This window comes from Scyliorhinus torazame, chromosome 2, assembly GCF_047496885.1.
Source record: "Scyliorhinus torazame isolate Kashiwa2021f chromosome 2, sScyTor2.1, whole genome shotgun sequence".
Taxonomy (NCBI): Eukaryota; Metazoa; Chordata; class Chondrichthyes; order Carcharhiniformes; family Scyliorhinidae; genus Scyliorhinus; species Scyliorhinus torazame.
In genome coordinates, this window is record NC_092708.1 from 201614352 (window position 1) to 201634222 (window position 19871).

General features: G+C 43.4%; 1 protein-coding gene across 4 annotated transcripts in view; it reads right to left on the reverse strand.

Moving 5' to 3' along the window:
- creb1b (cAMP responsive element binding protein 1b) overlaps positions 1-19871 on the reverse strand; it is a 124619-nt gene that overhangs the window by 37358 nt on the left and 67390 nt on the right. For all 4 annotated transcript variants that reach the window (XM_072482782.1, XM_072482763.1, XM_072482771.1 and 1 more), the window contains one exon: positions 17218-17361. In XM_072482782.1, the coding sequence (XP_072338883.1) occupies positions 17218-17355 (138 nt within the window). In that variant the 5' untranslated portion in view covers positions 17356-17361. The remainder of the gene's footprint in view (positions 1-17217; positions 17362-19871) is intronic.

Consider the following 19871-nt stretch of genomic DNA (forward strand, 5'->3'; position numbering starts at 1 on the left):
TGCGATAGTGAGAGTTTGGTGACCGAGGGAGTTAGGTGAGGAGGGAGTAAGGTGCTCCTTTCATTTTGTTTCCGACATTTCCGCAAAGAGTGAGAAGAGAGCCAGGAGTTTACAGGAAGTGTAGCTGACTGGGAGCAGAGTCGGAGGGCGGAGATCTAGTTAGTCCACACAGCAGCTATATTCTGTCAGGTAAGAGGGGATGGAGGCTAGGCCAGTTACATGCTCCTCCTGTAGGATGTGGGTGGTGAGGGATACCACCGGTGTCCCCACTGACTATACCTGCGGGAAGTGCACCCAACTTCAGCTCCTCAAAGACCGTGTTAGGGAACTGGAGCTGAAGCTGGATGAACTTCGGATCATCCGGGAGGCAGAGGGGGTGATTGAGAAGAGTTACAGGGAGGTAACCACACCCAAGGTACAGGACAAGAATAGCTGGGTTACAGTCAGGGGGAAAAAAACAAACAGGCAGACAGTGCAGGGATCCCTCGTGGCCGTTCCCCTTCAAAACAAGTATACCGTTTTGGATGCTGTTGGGGGGGGATGACCTACCGGGGGAAGGCCCTAGCGGCCAGGTCTCTGGCACTGAGTCTGGCTCTGGGGCTCAGAAGGGAAGGGGGGAGAATAGAAAAGCAATAGTTGTAGGAGATTCAATGGTTAGGGGAATAGATAGGAGATTCTGTGGTCGCGAGCGAGACTCCCGGAAGGTATGTTGCCTCCCGGGTGCCAGGGCCAGGGATGTCTCGGATCGTGTCTTCAGGATCCTGAAGGGGGAGGGTGAGCAGCCAGAAGTCGTGGTGCACATTGGTACCAACGACATAGGTAGGAAAAGGGGTGTGGAGGTAATAAACAAGTTTAGGGAGTTAGGCTGGAAGTTGAAAGCCAGGACAGACAGAGTTGTCATCTCTGGTTTGTTGCCGGTGCCACGTGATAGCGAGGCTAGGAATAGGGAGAGAGTGCAGTTGAACACGTGGCTGCAGGAATGGTGTAGGAGGGAGGGCTTCAGGTATTTGGATAATTGGAGCGCATTCTGGGGAAGGTGGGACCTGTACAAGCAGGACGGGTTGCATCTGAACCAGAGGGGCACCAATATCCTGGGAGGGAGGTTTGCTAGTACTCTTCGGGAGGGTTTAAACTAATTTGGCAGGGGAATGGGAACCGGATTTGTAGTCCAGCAACTAAGGTAGCCGATATTCAGGACGCCAAAGCATGTAATGAGGCAGTGGGGAAGGGAACACTGACAAAGGAGAGTATTTGCAGGCACGGAGATGGGTTGAAGTGTGTATACTTCAACGCAAGAAGCATCAGGAATAAGGTGGGTGAACTTAAGGCATGGATCGGTACTTGGGACTACGATGTGGTGGCCATCACGGAAACTTGGATAGAAGAGGGGCAGAAATGGTTGTTGGAGGTCCCTGGTTATAGATGTTTCAATAAGATTAGGGAGGGTGGTAAAAGAGGTGGGGGGGGGGGTGGCATTATTAATTAGAGATAGTATAACAGCTGCAGAAAGGCAGTTCGAGGAGTATCACCCTATTGAGGTAGTATGGGTTGAAGTCAGAAATAGGAAAGGAGCAGTCACCTTGTTAGGAGTTTTCTATAGGCCCCCCAATAGTAGCAGAGATGTGGAGGAACAGATTGGGAAACAGATTTTGGAAAGGTGCAGAAGTCATAGGGTAGTAGTCATGGGCGACTTTAACTTCCCAAATATTGAGTGGAAACTCTTTAGATCAAATAGTTTGGATGGGGTGGTGTTTGTGCAGTGTGTCCAGGAAGCTTTTCTAACACCGTATGTAGATTGTCCGACCAGAGGAGGGGCAATATTGGATTTAGTACTGGGTAATGAGCCAGGGCAAGTGATAGATTTGTTAGTGGGGGAGCATTTTGGAGATAGTGACCACAATTCTGTGACTTTCACTTTAGTAATGGAGAGGGATAGGTACGTGCAACAGGGCAAGGTTTACAATTGGGGGAAGGGTAAATACGATGTTGTCAGACAAGAATTGAAGTGCATAAGTTGGGAACATAGGCTGGCAGGGAAGGACACAAGTGAAATGTGGAACTTGTTCAAGGAACAGGTGCTACGTGTCCTTGATATGTATGTCCCTGTCAGGCAGGGAAGAGATGGTCGAGTGAGGGAACCATGGTTGACAAGAGAGGTTGAATGTCTTGTTAAGAGAAAAAAGGTGACTTATGTAAGGCTGAAGAAACAAGGTTCAGACAGGGCATTGGAGGGATACAAGATAGCCAGGAGGGAACTGAAGAAAGGGATTAGGAGAGCTAAGAGAGGGCATGAACAATCTTTGGCGGGTAGGATCAAGGAAAACCCCAAGGCCTTTTACACATATGTGAGAAATATGAGAATGACTAGAGCGAGGGTAGGTCCGATCAAGGATAGTAGCGGGAGATTGTGTATTGAGTCTGAAGAGATAGGAGAGGTCTTGAATGAGTACTTTTCTTCTGTATTTACAAATGAGAGGGGCGATATTGTTGGAGAAGACAGTGTGAAACAGATTGGTAAGCTCGAGGAAATACTTGTTCGGAAGGAAGATGTGTTGGGCATTTTGAAAAACTTGAGGATAGACAAGTCCCTCGGGCCTGACGGGATATATCCAAGGATTCTATGGGAAGCAAGAGATGAAATTGCAGAGCCGTTGGCAATGATCTTTTCGTCCTCACTGTCAACAGGGGTGGTACCAGGGGATTGGAGAGTGGCGAATGTCGTGCCCCTGTTCAAAAAAGGAACTAGGGATAACCCTGGGAATTACAGGCCAGTTAGTCTTACTTCGGTGGTAGGCAAAGTAATGGAAAGGGTACTGAAGGATAGGATTTCTGAGCATCTGGAAAGACACTGCTTGATTCGGGATAGTCAGCACGGATTTGTGAGGGGTAGGTCTTGCCTTACAAATCTTATTGAATTCTTTGAGGAGGTGACCAAGCATGTGGATGAAGGTAAAGCAGTGGATGTAGTGTACATGGATTTTAGTAAGGCATTTGATAAAGTTCCCCATGGTAGGCTTCTGCACAAAGTAAGGAGGCATGGGATAGTGGGAAATTTGGCCAGTTGGATAACGAACTGGCTAACCGATAGAAGTCAGAGAGTGGTGGTGGATGGCAAATATTCAGCCTGGATCCCCGTTACCAGTGGTGTACCGCAGGGATCAGTTCTGGGTCCTCTGCTGTTTGTGATTTTCATTAATGACTTGGATGAGGGAGTTGAAAGGTGGGTCAGTAAATTTGCAGACGATACGAAGATTGGTGGAGTTGTGGATAGTAAGGAGGGCTGTGGTCGGCTGCAAAGAGACATAGATAGGATGCAGAGCTGGGCTGAGAAGTGGCAGATGGAGTTTAACCCTGAAAAGTGTGAGGTTGTCCATTTTGGAAGGACAAATATGAATGCGGAATACAGGGTTAACGGTAGAGTTCTTGGCATTGTGGAGGAGCAGAGAGACCTTGGGGTCTATGTTCATACATCTTTGAAAGTTGCCACTCAAGTGGATAGAGCTGTGAAGAAGGCCTATGGTGTGCTCGCGTTCATTAACAGAGGGATTGAATTTAAGAGCCGTGAGGTGATGATGCAGCTGTACAAAACTTTGGTAAGGCCACATTTGGAGTACTGTGTACAGTTCTGGTCGCCTCATTTTAGGAAGGATGTGGAAGCTCTGGAAAAGGTGCAAAGAAGATTTACCAGGATGTTGCCTGGAATGGAGAGTAGGTCTTACGAGGAAAGGTTGAGGGTGCTAGGCCTTTTCTCATTAGAGCGGAGAAGGATGAGGGGCGACTTGATAGAGGTTTATAAGATGATCAGGGGAATAGATAGAGTAGACAGTCAGAGACTTTTTCCCCAGGTGGAACACACCATTACAAGGGGACATAAATTTAAGGTGAAAGGTGGAAGATATAGGAGGGATATCAGAGGTAGGTTCTTTACCCAGAGAGTAGTGGGGGCATGGAATGCACTGCCTGTGGAAGTAGTTGAGTCGGAAACATTAGGGACCTTCAAGCAGCTGTTGGATAGGTACATGGATTACGGGAAAATGATATAGTGTAGATTTATTTGTTCTTAAGGGCAGCACGGTAGCATTGTGGATAGCACAATTGCTTCACAGATCCATGGTCCCAGGTTCGATTCCGGCTTGGGTCATTGTCTGTGCGGAGTCTGCACGTCCTCCCCGTGTCTGCGTGGGTTTCCTCCGGGTGCTCCGGTTTCCTCCCACAGTCCAAAGATGTGCGGGTTAGGTGAATTGGCCAATGATAAATTGCCCTTAATGTCCAAATTGCCCTTGGTGTTGGGTGGAGGTGTTGAGTTTGGGTAGGGTGCTCTTTCCAAGAGCTGGTGCAGACTCAAAGGGCCGAATGGCCTCCTTCTGCACTGTAAATTCAATGATAATCTATGATTAATCTAGGACAAAGGTTCGGCACAACATCGTGGGCCGAAGGGCCTGTTCTGTGCTGTATTTTCTATGTTCTATGTTCTATGTTGGGTGAAGGAAATATATTGGTCATGACAATGGGGAGAACACACATACTCTTTCTGGAAATAGTGCCACGGGATCTTTTAAGTCCATCTTAGTGGATGCACAGAGCCTCAGTTTAGAACCACATTCAAAAATAATACCACTTCTGGCAGTGCAGCACTTCCTCAGTATTGCACTGGAGTGTCAGGTTAGATTGTGGTCAAGTCTCTGCAGTGGAATTTGAATAGGAGATACACCTAAACACAGTGAAGGACCTCCCAACAAGCAGGGAAAATGTTTCACACACCCCCTAGAATCTGTCTGAGGATGTCCAAGGGAACATATTATTTACACACAGCCTAGGATATTCATTTTTGAATGGAATCTCTAGTGTGGCAGCCGTGACAAGATCTACCCAAAGCATTTATTCTCTGATTGCCTCCAAGTAGCAATTTTAAAGCAGAAGATAACTTATTGCAGTGAAAAGCTATATCTATACGGGGATTAGAAAACACATGTTACTGCACTAAATTTGCTACTAAGATGGTGAGATAATTCAACCTCTGACTATATCAATGAGTTAACCATTAGACTTCATTATGCACTAGAGCCCTCCCTCCAACCAACTTCTTAAACCAGTTCACAATTTGTAACACTGACAACACTGTCGCACGTCCTTGCTAAATTGGCTCCTGGTCCGGCACACCCAATTTTAAAATTCTAATCTTTCAAATCCCTTTCTGCACCTCTCTCCGTGTAACCTCCTCCAGTCCTACAACCCTCCAAGATCTCTTTGCTCCTCCAATTCTCACTGATTGCACACCCCTGATTTTCACTATCCACATGTTTTGTGACCGTGGCCGAGGCAGAAGCTCTCCAGTTACGCCCCAGACATTTTTTTTTTTTTTTTTTAAAAGAGTATCCAATTCATTTTTCCCAATTAAGGGGCAATTTTAGCATGGCCAATCCACCTACCGTGCACATCTTTGGGTTGTGGGAGGCAGCACGGTGGCTCAGTGGTTAGCATTGCTGCCTCACGGCACCACGGTCCCAAGTTCGATCCCGGCTCTGGGACACTGTCAGTGTGGAGTTTGCATATTCTCCCTGTGTTTGCGTGGGTTTCGCCCCCACAACCCAAAGATGTGCAGGGTAGGTGGATTGGCCACACTAACTTGTCCCTTAATTGGAAAAAAATGAATTGGGTATTCTAAATTTCTTTAAAAAAAACCTTTGGGTTGTGGGGCGAGACCCACGCAAACACGGCGAGAATGTGCAAACTCCACACGGACAGTGACCCTGAGCCGTGATCAAACCCAGGACCTCGACGCCTTGAGGCAGCAGTGCTAACCACTGCGCCACTGTGCTACCCAACCCCATATACATTTTCACCACTCCCTCTCTTCCTTTAAGATGCTTCTTAAAACCTACTTCTTTGACCAAGCTTTTGGTTATCTGTCCTAAAGCTGATGTGATTTGTTATTGTCATGTGAGAGTACCTTTAAGAAATGGGTGTTTATAAATGGTGTGTATAGAAATATCTGTAGTGAGGGTACCTATACGAAATGGGTGTTTATTACTGCAGTGATGTCAGAGAGTGGGTGGAGCTGGGCTGTCTGTCAGCTTTTTGCTTTCGTTTTAGGCTGTTTGCTGCAGGGTGTGTTTTGGCTTCTTTTTCAGAGCTGGATAGCTGCAGTCACAGCCAGAAGGTGTATGAATCTCTCTCGGTAATCTAAAGACTGTAAATCGATCCTGGTGATTTAAAACTAATAACAGTAGTGAATGTAAACCTAATGTGCTTCCGTTGAAAGGTGTTTTAAGTATTATGGATGTTAAAAGGAAAGCTTAAAGGATTACTTAGTGTTGTATTCTTTGGGGGTTGTATTTGAATTAATGGTTGCTAGGATGTTCACTATGTTTTAAAAAGGTTAACTTGAGTTCATAGAATAAACATTGTTTTGCTTTAAAAAAAATACTTGTCCATTTCTGCTGTACCACACCTGTAGAGTGGGCCGTGTGCTCCCCATACCACAATCTATTAAAAGTTGTGGGTCAGGTGAACTCCACGATACACTTTGGGGTTCTCTAAACCCTGGCCCATAACATTATCAATTTCTGTTTGATAACATTCTTGTGCAGCATTTTCTGCGTAAATTAAAGTCGGTGTTGTTCACCACTGGTCTGGACATGGTATTTATGATATCTAAAGAATTTAAATCAATCACAGAGATAATCACTGAATGTGGCCCACTTAATTATACTTTGGACCCTCATTGAAAAACATTAAACTGCCGCAATAGAGCAATTCAGCACATGATCAAAATTGCAGATTCTGTGAGGCACATTACATTCTAACAGTATCTTTGGCAGAGTATTGAAGAAATTATAATTAGCAAATTTAGCAAAAGTATAAATCCAAATTCCAGAGGGCCCCGATGCCTGTGGATGAAGGTAGCCCAAAAAAACTGGCAACCTTTCACAGTGCCAGATGATACCCAGTGTCAGGTGATAAGCAGTAAAACAACAGGAAAGAAATTAGCTTTCTTTCGATCCTTTCACAGATCTATTGGCCAATCCATCTCTGAAATGAATCCACTATTTTCCTTCACAACACAGGGGATGGTAAGGGAAACTTTAAAGTTATATCAATGTAAACTCTCCAGTGCCTCACACAGCTGTTAGGAGAGGGAGATGCAGTCAGTTCCTGGACATCACAATTAATGCCTAATACTATGGTCATAATTTGTTTTCCATATATGACAACAGTTTATCAGAGACAATATGCCAGAACAGTATAAAACAGTAGTTTGGCCACAGCTTGGGTACGGTTTACAGTTCTGGTCACAGGAAGGATGTGATTGCACGAGAGGATGCACAAGGAGATTTACGAGGTTGGTGCCAGGAATGGATAATTTTAGCTACGAGGAAAAACTGGATAAAGCTGGGACTGTTTTCTTTGGAACAGGAGAGGCTGAGGGGAGATTTATTGAAATGTATAGAAATTTGAGGGGCCCAGATAGAGTGGATAGGAAAGAATTAATTCCCTTAGCAGAGAGGTCAATAACCAAGGAGCTTTGGTTTAAAGTAATTGGCAAAAGGATTACAGGGATTTGAAGACAATTATTTTCATCCAGTGTGTGGTGGGGGAGTGGAACTCACTGCCTAAAAGGGGGTTAAGGCAAGAGTCTTCATCAAATTTGAAAAATACTTGGATATGGATTTGAAGTGCTGCAAACTACAAGGCTATGAACTTAGCTGGAAAGTGGGATTAGGTTGGATAGCGTTTTCTCAGCTGGCATAGTGGGGCTGAATGAAGACCTTCTGTGCTGTGAATTTCTGTAATTTAAAACCTTTACTATCGATGACACATTTCTGCTAAACTCCATTGGATCCTTATTCCCACAGCACACAAATTTCAACATCCTCATCCTGTTCAATGAATCCTTCCATGGTCTTGTCTCCAATCAGCCTCTGCTAATAAATTATAATTTCTGACTAATCAGCTTAACCAGGTCTATTACAAGGCCAGCGCGCGGGTTCAATTCCCGTACCAGTTTACCTGAACAGGTGCCGGAATGTGGCGACTAGGGGCTTTTCAGTCACTTCATACTTGTGACAATAAAAGGTTCTTATTATTATTACATGCAAAGTAACAAGGAAGCTAAACAGGATAGAAGAGTTAAAGAAATTAAATATTGTAAAACCAGGGAAATGAAACTAAAATGCTGTGCAGCATATTATTGCCAAAATTAAATACATATTTGACTTCCATTCCACAAGCAGTAACAACCTTCAATCATCACTTCACGACACTCAGGAATTTCCCCGACCTCAAGTCTTGTAACTTGCCTCTTTTTCTGCTCACGTTCTACAGCTCTCTTGGATGTTCTGCACCCATTTTCTAAAAAACTAGAGATGTTTTGCTATATTATAATAACAACAATCTCTTATTGTCAAAAGTAGCCTTCAATGAAGTTACTGCGAAAAACCCCTAGTCGCCACATTCCAGCGCCTGTTCGGGGAGGCCGGTACGGGAATTGAACCCGCGCTGCTGGCATTGTTCTGCATTACAAGCCAGCTGTTTAGCCCAGTGTTAAACCAGCCCCTATTAAAGGCATGATGCAATACTTTTTAATACAAGTGTCAAAAGCAACCTCTTCGTATGCATTTTGCATGCCCAGTTAAGTATTACCCTTTCATTTCTGGGGCCTGGAACAGAATTCAGTCTGAACTAATTGGTTGAAAACCTCTTTTATTGTGGCAAAAGCTTTACTCCAGAGAAGTTGAGCTTTAATGCCTGATGTAGACAGTGGATGCAAAGGGTGTAATATTTAACTTAATATTGTTGAAATTGCATTTTCTGGTATGAATCCATGGGTATGCTCCCTTTAACCAAAATCTTGAAAGATATTAACTCATTTAAAAATAGATCGCAAAACATCACATGCAAATCGTGCAACGATAATTTTAGGACCAATTTATTTTGTTAAATTAAAGACACACAAATCGCACAAAGGAATGTGTTCTGCACTGGTACCAACTGAAGTGAGTCATCTACTGTTCAACCAACAGTGTTGCTAATTCCATAGCTTTACCAGTTCTGTTTTGTTTGTGCCAGTAATTAATTCCAAACACTTGTGTAATCCAAGCTTACTGTGCTAACCATCTCCTCCTCTCCACCCACACTGACTCATGAACCTGTCATATACTGCACACTGGGGCGACTGAAGTGATGAACACCTGGACCATGGAGTACTTCCAAATGGACGTGGCATGCGCCCATCCCAGAAGTAGTTGGAGAAAATGGTACAGATGCATTAAAGGTGAAACGAATCTGAGAATATGTTGTTAGAATTAGATGAAGAGTGGGAGAAGACTCATGTGGAGCATAAACACTGGCATGGGCCAGGATGTTTCTGTGCTGTACATTCTGTAATATATTTTGTACCTGAGCTGTGCTCACTCTCCAGTGCCACTGCCATTAGAAATAATACTAGAAGGGACGGCACGGTGGTTAGCACTGCTGCCTCATACCGCTGAGGACCCAGGTTCGATCCCAACCCCGGGTGGAGTTTGCACATTCTCCTCTTGTCTGCGTCGGTCTCACCCCCACAACCCAAAGATGTGCAGGGTAGGTGAACTGGCCAAGCTAAATTGCCCCTTAATTGGAAAAAAAAAAGAATCGGGCACTTTAAATTTAAAAATAAATGAAATAATCCAAGAAGCATGAAGCAAACTAAAATTATCATAAAATTGATACGAACATACGAATTAGGAGGAGGCCACTCAGCCCCTTGACCCTTCTCGGTCTTCAATAAGATCATGGCGGATCTGATTGCAACTTCAACTTCACGTCCCCTGATAACCTTTCACCCTCCTTGTTAATCAAGATTCTATCTAGCTCAGCCTTAAAAATATTCAAAGAATCTGCTTTAACTGCCTTTCGAGGAAGAGTATGTCAGAGACTCACGACCCTCAGAAAAAAAAATGTAATCTCTATCTTAAATCAGCAACCCCTGATTTTAAAAAGTGACCTTTAGTTCTAGATTCTCCACATCCACCTGTATTAACAAAAAAACAATTTAGAGTACCCAATTATTTTTTTCCTATTAAGGGGCAATTTAGCATGGCCAATCTACCCAACTTGCATATCTTTGGGTTGTGGGGGTGAAACCCACGCAGACACGGGGAGAATGTACAAACTCCACAGGCAGTGACCCAGGGCCGGGATCGAACCCAGGTCCTCAGCGCCATAGGCAGCACTGCTAACCATTGCGCCACCCCACACATCCACCCTGTCAAGACCCCTCAGGATCTTAACGGTTTTGATCGAGTCGCTTCTGACCTTTTCCAAACTCTAGTGGATACAAACCTAACCTCTCCAAACTTTCCTCAGAAGATAACCCACATTAGTCTAGTAAACCTTCCACTACATTTACACATTTCCCTAAATAAGGAGACCAATACTGTATACAATACTCCAGAAGTGGTCTCACCAATGCCCTGTACAATTGAAGCATAACCTCCCTACTTTGGTAATCAATCCTCCTGACAGTAAATAACATCCTATTAGCTCTCCTAATTACTTGTTGTACCTAGCCTTTTGTGATTCTTTCAAGAGGACACCCAGATCCCTCAGCACGTCAGAGCTCTGCAATCTCTCATCATTTAGATAATAAATATTGTTTTTATTCTTCCTGCCAAAATGGTCAATTTCACATTTGCCCACATTAAACACCATTTGTCAGATTGTTGCCCACTCGCTTAACCTATGTCCTTTCGTAGCCTTTTTACATCTTCACAATTTACTTTTCAATCCATCTGTGTGTTGCAGGAAACCTAGCAACCCTACTTTTGATCCTTTCACTCAAATCATGCACATAAATTGTAAAAGGTTGTGGCTTCAACACTGATCCCTGTGTATGCCACCCGTCACATCCTGCAGCAAAATTGTTCTCAGATCTGTCAAATAGAATTGTTTATAAGCACATAGTATGGCTCGATGTACAATATCTTTTGTCAGGAAGTCTAACAATATAAATTCTCACCACCAGCTTGTTAAAAGTATTATACCGGTTGTCATGAAACCCATAGATCTGTGTGAGACTGGGTGCTAAATTAGAAGTCTGTGGATTGCAACATTTAAGGTACAGGATATTCTGATGCCTGTTACATTGGCTCTTGTCTAGTATAAAGGGTGAGATTTTGATAGGTATCTAGATCAGTTCAAGGATCAGTGAACTGCTCTTCTTGAGGCGGTCAGTTTGAATCTGCCAGTTTCGGGACATCAGCCTACAAGTGTCACAGAGACAGGGACAGCTCTCAGTTAAGTTAAATTAAAAACTTAAAGAGCTACAGGTAGCAGACTTTCAGTAAGGGAACTGTAGTGTTCTGCTGGGAACAACCATAGATCTGCAAATGTTGAGTGTATTCGGGAATTCAGGGAGACGGAATACCGGAAGGAGAGGCTAAAACCTTGTGAAATGGCCCATTATTAAAGCTAACTAAGTGGGAGTGGCTTTCAGAGTGAATTTCAAGGAAAGATCTTTGAAGGTGAAGCTGGGAACTCCCCATGCAACAGAGTACAAGACTGTTTGACCGTGTTTATGGACATCTGGGTGGGGTCTTAAGAAATCCATGGACTCAGTCTTGGTTGCACCGGTCATTTACTGTCATGCTGTGTGTTCGACCACAGTTATCTGTTAATTCACATGTACCTCATACTTAAATTTCCTTTCTAAACTTTTATAGTAACGTTTATTTTTGTTCAAAGCACGTGGAATCTTTGGCTTTGTTCCAAAAACAGGTGTCTTGCGAATCTCAATCTTTATTTATTTCAAACAAACATTATTGGTCCCTAACCCACCCACCCTGCCACCACATCCTGGATCTGGCCAAGGATCGTAACACCAATCGCCAAATTTAAAATGTGTTAAGTCTCGCTGGGGAGTCAGCTTTATCATGTGAGATGGTTGTTTTTGCAACAAAATTTCATGCTGAACCCCTAGTCGAAAACAAAATGTCTCACCATGTGATATATCAGAATGTCCTCGTGAATTACTTTGACATGGCGTGGGGAATGGAATCTGGTATGCTATCCAATGTGTTAATTATCTGGTTTGGTTCTCTAAGAGCTTCTGTGTTACCTCTGGATCAAGTAAAACGACAAGTACAACAGTGGTTTTGTGTCTATGCTTATACAACAGTCAAAAATCATTCAGGGTTTGAGACACTTGGATGTTGAAACTCATGCTCACGAACGTTTTTGGTAAATGAAATTCCAATCAAACAAATTCAGTGCATCTGTCATACAATAATTTTTGAAAACATGCGAGTTTACAGTAAATAAATCTGCTGGAAAAATTGAAGAAGAGATAAAGACTGCATAGCTTAGGACAAAAAGAAAATGTATTGAGCAATTTTATTTTTAAAACACAGACAGACAAAAGAAATGCAATGACATCTAACAAAAATATGAAGGAAATAAAATTTCATGTGGAATAAGATATTGTGCTAAGCCCTTGCAAAGGTTATTGCTGAAATTTACAATAATATGAGCGAACTATTACTGTTTGTTATTTACAGCAAAGAAGGAGGCTGTTCGGCCCATCACGTCTGCACTGGCTCCCAAAAGTGCAACCTAGCTAGTCCCATTCCCCAGCCCTATCTCAGGAGCCTTCTAAATTTGTCGCTTTCAAATAAATATCCAGCTCTCTTTTGAAACCTCCTATGGAATCCACCTTCACCACTCCCCCAAGCAGTGCATTCTAAACCTCAACAACTTGGAGTAAAGACGTTTTTCCTCATCTCACTCTTACCTCTCTTGCTGACCATCTTGAAATTGTGACCCCTTGTCACTGGCATACCAATTAGTGAAACAGAATATTCTTCTTTACCCTGTCAAATTTGGTCAGAATTTTGAACACCTCAATAAGGTCACCTCTTAACCTCTGCTCCAAGGAGAACAAGCCCGATTTATCCAATCTTTCCTTGCATCTAAAATCCTGACCCCTGGCATAATTCTAGTAAATCTCTGCACACTCGCCTGGGCTTTAACATCCTTCCTTAAATAAGGTGCACAAGGGGGACACGGTAGCACAATGGGTTAGCACAGTTGCTTCACAGCTCCAGAGTCCTAGGTTCGATTCCCGGCTTGGGTCACTGTCTGTGTGGAATTTCACTTTCTTCCCGAGTCTGCGTGGGTTTCCTCCGGGTGCTCCGGTTTCCTCCCACAGTCCAAAGATGTGCGGGTTAGATGGATTGGCCATGATAAATTGTCCTGTAGTGTTCAAGGGTTATGTGGGGTAAATAGGTTACGGGGATAGGGTGGAGGTGTGGGCTTAGGTAAGGTGCTCTTTCCAAAGGGCTGGTGCAGACTTGATGGGCCGAATGGCCTCCTGTACTGTAAATTCTATGAACTGAACACACTACTCCAAATGTGCTTGACCAATGATTTGTAGAGGTGTAGCATCACTTGCTTGCTTTTATGCTCTTCACCCCTATTTATAAACCCAAGGATGCTATAGGCCTGATTAACTGTTTCAACTTGCCTGGCCACCTTCAGATGTGCTGTTTCGTCTCCCCTTGCTTCTTCTAATCTCATTTCGCTGCACTGAAGTTCATCTGCCAGTTATCTGCCCATTTGGCCAACTTGTCAATGTCCCTCTGAAGTTGCACAGCGTCATCCTCACAAGTCACTATTTTGCCCTCAACGCCCACTTCTAAATCATTTATACAAATCAGAAAAAGTAAGAGTCCCAACACTGAGACCTGGAGAACACCACTTTCAACTCGTCTCCAGTCTGAGAAATGCCCATTTATACCTACCCTCTGTTTCCTATTTCTTAGCCAACTTCTGCCAAGGACCTATCAATCCGAAACATTTTAAAGTTGCTAACCAACCTGCCATGTGGCACTGTGTCAAATGCTTTCTGAAAGTCCAAATTCCACTGAACTACCTTCATCCACTGCCTGTGTCACCTCGTCAAAGAACTCAATTAAAATTGTTAGACCATATTCGGGGTGTCGGACCAGCCAGGGTTGGAAACGGGTGCGGAGGCAGATGTTGTAGCCTTCGCCTCGTTGATCGTCCAAAGGCAGATCCTGATGGGTTGGAGAGCAACCTCTCCACCCTGTGCCCTGGCGTGGCGGGGGTACCTGTTGGAATTCTTGACTCTTGAGAAGGTTAAGTTTGAATTGAGGGGAAGGATAGAGGGGTTCTACAATTCATGGGCATTAATCATTATGCACATTCAAGAACTGGATAACATCGAACATTAGTTGGGGGTGTAGGTGGGAGGGTTGGGGGGGTGATGGGTGTTAATGGTGCCCATGGGTGATTCCTGATTCCTTTTTGTCAGTTGTTTATGTGAACATGTGGGCGAATGTTTTGGGTTTGGTGGGAGGATGGGATTGTTGTTATTGATATGGGGACTGACATATTTGTTACTGATTATTGTTTATTACTGATTTTTAAAAATTGTTGGTGGGTGTAAATTTGGGAGAAAATGCAAAAAAGGAGAATAAAGAATTTTTGGTTTTGTTTTAAATTGTTAGACATGATCTGCTCTTGAGAAAGCCACGTTGACAGTCAGGTATTAACTTTTCTTTGTGTATATTTATCTCATCCCATATCATGGCCTCCCATCAGTTTTCCCGCTACTGATGTCAGGCTGACAGCTAAGTAGTTTCCTGGGTTACTTTTTGCCCCTTTCTTAAACAACGGCATCACATTTACAATCCTCCAGTCCTCTGGGGCTAATCCTATGTTCAGAGATGTCTGGCAAATTTCTGTCAACGGCTCTGCAATATGTTGCCTTACCCCTCTCAGCAATCTAGGATGCATCCCATCTGGGCCTGGCAACTTTTCTACCTGGCGTGCTGCCAGCATTTTTAGCACCTTTTCTTTATCTATCACAGTACTGCTCAGTTGCTCAACACCCATATTTTCAACTGGACCATTGTCACCATCTTCTAATTTGGTAAAGACAGAAGCAAAGTACTCATTTAGTACCACTGCCATACTGTGAGCAGTTTACCCTGCTAGTCCCTTATGGGCCCCACTCTATTCTGAAGTAATCTTTTACCATTATTATGCTTGAAGAACATTTTGCTATTTGATTTAGCACAGCCTGCAATCCTTTCCTCATGCTTCCTCTTAGCTTTCCTTAGTCCAGCCTTAGCCTCCCTCCTGCATTTGAAATAAATACTCTTCCTGATTTCTAATATTATTATTCCGGCATGCATCATATGTCTCTTTTTTCTTCCTTATTGTGTCATCAATATCCTTAGTCATCCAGGGTACTCTAGCTTTGGATACCCAATATTTATTTCTCATGGGTACATACCTATCTTGCACATTATTCATCTCTCCTTTGAAAGTCTCCCAATTTTCATCCAGTTTTATCCACCAAAATGTGTTTTCAATCAACCTGCTCTAGTTCAACTTTAAGACCCCTAAATGTTGCCCATTTCCAATCTGGGCTTTTAATCAGTGACTGATTTTTATTCTTTTCCAACCTAATATTGAATCGTATTATATTATGATCACTACTTCCCAATGGCTCCCCCACTCTGATGTTCTCCACATGCCCTTCCTCATTTCCTAGGACCAGATCCAGCATGGCTTGCTCCCTGGTAGGACTGGAAATGCACTTTTCCAGAAAATTCTCCTGCACACACTGCAGGAATTTCTCCCCTTCCGTGCCTCACACTTCCCAGACTACCTTAGGGTAATTGAAATCCACAACTATCACAACCCTTCTTGCCCTGCAGGTTTCCACAATCTTCCTACAAATGTTCTTTTCCACTTCCTCCCCACCATTTTAAGGTCTATAGTAAATACCAAACAAGGTTACCGCTCCCTTCCTGTTTTGCACCACACAGATTCTCATTCAGGAGCTGCATCTCATTCAAGAGCTATGATACTCTATCTTTGACCATGACTGCTACACCTCCTCCCTTTTTACCCATCCCGTTCCACTAAAAACCATATAACCCGGGATGTAAAGTATCCAATCCTGTTCTGGCTTGAGCCATGTTTCTATCAATGCTACTACGTATATGTCCCTCGAGCAATTTCTGTTTCCAGTTCCCCAATACTGTTCACTATACCCCGTACATTTACATACATACAATTTAACTCTGCCCTTATCTCTTTCTTGCCCTTTGGAAGGCGACCATTTCTTTGTTCACTGTCGACACTTAAGCCTTCTCTCATTTCCTTTTCCCTATTCCCCATCTTCTCTCTTTTGCCCTCACTGGTAGTTCTAAAATTAGGCCCATTAGTCAACCCACCCTCCTGCTGTACAAGTTTAAATCAACCCCTACTCCACTATTTACTCTCTCCGCCAGGAGATTGGTTCCATTTCGGCTCAGATGAAGCCCATGTTTCGTTAACACTCGCAAAACACAAAGTAAGAAATAATGGTAATAATCTATTTTTCTGTTCTGCCTGCTGTATTTAAAGTAAAAGTGTCTCCAAAGCAAAACCTGGGTGCAACAAAAATTTAAATTGAGCAACAAATCATCAAAAAATAACACTGAAAAGAAAACTGAAAGCTTGTTCAACACATATGGCACACCAACACAGTGGTTAACACTGTTGTATCACAGGGCCAGGTTTCGATTCCGGCCTTGGGTGACCGTGTGGAGTCTGCATGTTCTTCCTGTTTGTGCGTGGGTTCCCTCCAGGTGCTCCAGTTTCCTCGCACAATCCAAAGATGTGCAGGTTAGGTGGGTTGCAGGGATAGGGCAGGGAGTGGGCCTAGATAGGGTGATCTTTCAGTGGGTCGGTGCAGACACAAGGGGGCGAATGGCTGCTTTCTGCATTGTAGGGATTCTAAGGATAGCAACCGCCCTACTTGCCACATAAAATTTAAAAAAAATTTTTTTTAAAGCGGATCCAATTAATTTTTTCCAATTAAGGGGCAATTTAGCGTGGCCAATCCACCTACCATGCACATCTTTGGGTTGTGGGGGCGAAACCCACCCAAGCAAGGGGAGAATGTGCAAACTCCACACGGACAGTGACCCAGAGCCAGGATCGAATCTGGGACCTCGGCACGGTGAGGCAACAATGCTAACCACTGTGTTACCATGCTGCCCTCTATTTTCCACATTTAAGCAAAGGCACTGGGAAAATAATTTATGCTTACTTGTGGGCTTCACCTCAAACTTAAAGCAATTTTTCAGACTCAAATGAAATTTATATTTGGAACGATACAGTATACACCTTACAGCATATAATGATTTTAGTGGGACTTACATGGACAGTCTGAACTTGAGGCGACTGTATAACTGATGACTGAGCTGCCTGGATAACTCCTTGGACTTGAACAGTCTGCCCATTAGGCAACTGCACAAATGTTACTGTTGGACTGGTTGTTGACTGAATCCCAGGCATGGTTACCTGAAAACATCAAAGATAATAAGACTTAATTATTGCAATTAATTCATGTTTCATATATAAATTCAAACCTTTTTATTCAAATATTAGATATGATATGAGAAGAGCATGCTCAATACAGTAAAATATATAGAAAAGCTGCTGTGTGCAAGAAACATTTAAGATAATTTACAAAGATATCACAAGGCTCTTCAGACTGGTGTCTTTATGCTCACTGACCTATATTGGGCTGGTTTAGCTCAGTGGGCTAAACAGCTGGTTTGTGATGCAGAACAAGGCCAGCAGCGCGGGTTCAATTCCCGTACAGCTTACCCGAACAGGTGCCGGAATGTGGCGACTAGGGGCTTTTCACAGTAACTTCATACTTGTGACAATAAAAGCTTATTATCATTGACTCATGACAATACTTCAAATTTGCAGTTTCCATCTTGTGCTCAAATCCCTTTTTCTGCAACCTCCACCAACCATACAGTTCGAGAATTCTGTGCTTCTTCAACTTTGGCCTTCGACTACCCCAGTATAGGCTGCCATAACTTCAGCTGTCCCAAGCTTTGGAATCCTTCTCAAAATCTTTTTGCCTCACTCTTACATCCTTCAAATCTCCTTAAAAGCTATTTTTTTGACCAAGCTTTTGGTCACCTGTCCTAATGTATCCTTTTGGGACCAGTATGAATTTTTTGTCTATTTTTACACTAAATGAGAATAAATATTAGGTGGCCTGAAGTCGGTTTAGGACAAGCTGAAAATTAAGACAGACGTTGTGTGGCTCACTTGGAGAGCTTTGAAGCACAAAAAGAGACCCTTTGGCCCATCATGTTTGCGCCAGCCATCAAACACCTATCTATTCTAATCCCATTGTCCAACACTAGGTCCATAGCCTTGTATGCCATGGTGTTTCAAGTGCTCATCTAAATGCTTATCAAATGGTGTGAGGGTTTCAACCTCTACCATCCTTTCTGGATCTGAGATCCAGATTCCCACACGCTCTGGGTGAAAAAGTTTCTCCTCAAACCCCCTCTACTAAGGGGAAAAATGTCTTTCTATCTACCCTATCTATGACCCTCATAATTTTGCACAGCTCAACCAGGTACCCCCTCAGCCTTCTCTGCTCTAAAGGAAACAACCCCAGCTGATAGTCACAGAGGGGTACAAACAGCTTCACTCAGGATTAAAAAGGACACAGAGGATGCACACAATCTGTTTCAGCATACTATGGTGACTGGGAAGGCAAATGGGGACAGGCGTAAGAGCAATGTGTCTATAGCAGAGCCAAAGAGCAAGGCTTCAGTCTTTTCGATGGCTAGCTGGGAGAAACAGTCAGTCACCCAAGATTGGGGCCCTACAGGCAGTTCGGTATCATAAAGGCAGCAGAGGGGTCAAGAGGAATAACATCAAGTTGAATGCCATCAGAATACACATTGGAAGCTGACCCATGTCTATTAAAAATTAATGTCACCTAAGGGCAGCATGTGGATATGGAATAGGAGGGAACTGCAAGGTGATGCTGTGAAGTGGGAAAAGACACCTTCAATAGAGATACTGGCTATAACCATATGAACAAGAGTTGAACAAACTGGAGCAGCACCACCAAGCAGGGCAATGAAGGAACCAGATTGGCAGAGGATGGTTTGGTGAGCCATGTCAAAGGCTATGGGGTTGAGGACCTATTATCGCCACACCACAAAATTTTGTTCGGGCTATTTCAATTCTGCGTGACTCATCCAAACAGCACTTGGAAGAGAGACAGGCTCAAATCGGTGAGGGCAGCAACTCATCCAAATAGAGATCCCAAGAGCAATAGGCACAAATCTGGAGGTGACAATACATGCAAGGAATTGGAAGAGGAAAGAAAGGTTTAAGATGGGGATATTTTCAAAAAAAGAGTCACCAGAGGTTATTTCTTTTTTTTTTGAGGAGGGTGAAAATGAGAGTAATGGCAAAATACCAACAGATCTTCTAATTTTGAAAAGGGGCAATCAAAAGTGACCAAAATAAAATAAATTTTGAGTACCCTAACCCTCCCCCCCAAATTAAGGGGCAATTTAGCGTGGCCAATTCACCTGCCTTGCACGTCTTTTTGGGTTGTGAGGCGAGACCCACACAGACACGGGGAGAATGTGCAAACTTTTGTAGATGGTTTAGAAGATGGCCAGAGATGTAGTTGAAGTGGATTATGAAAATGGGAAAATATGTGTCACTGCAGAATTTATTCAGATCAGCAACAATGTCTCTGATCAACATGATGTTAGTTCACGCCATAGTGCAAAACAAACAATTAGATTCAGGATTTTGAGTTGAGGTATCCAGATGTTTACAGATTATGAGTAAGTGACTTTTAGATTTGAATCCGAGGTATAAACTGCCGGACAATTTATCAGTACCTAATGTGAGTAGGTGAAGTTTAACAATGTAACAAAGGAGTAGGAACATAGGAGCAGGCATAGGATATTCAGTCCACTGAGCCTGCTCTGCCATTCAATTAGATCAAGGCTGACCATCTACCTCTTTTTAAA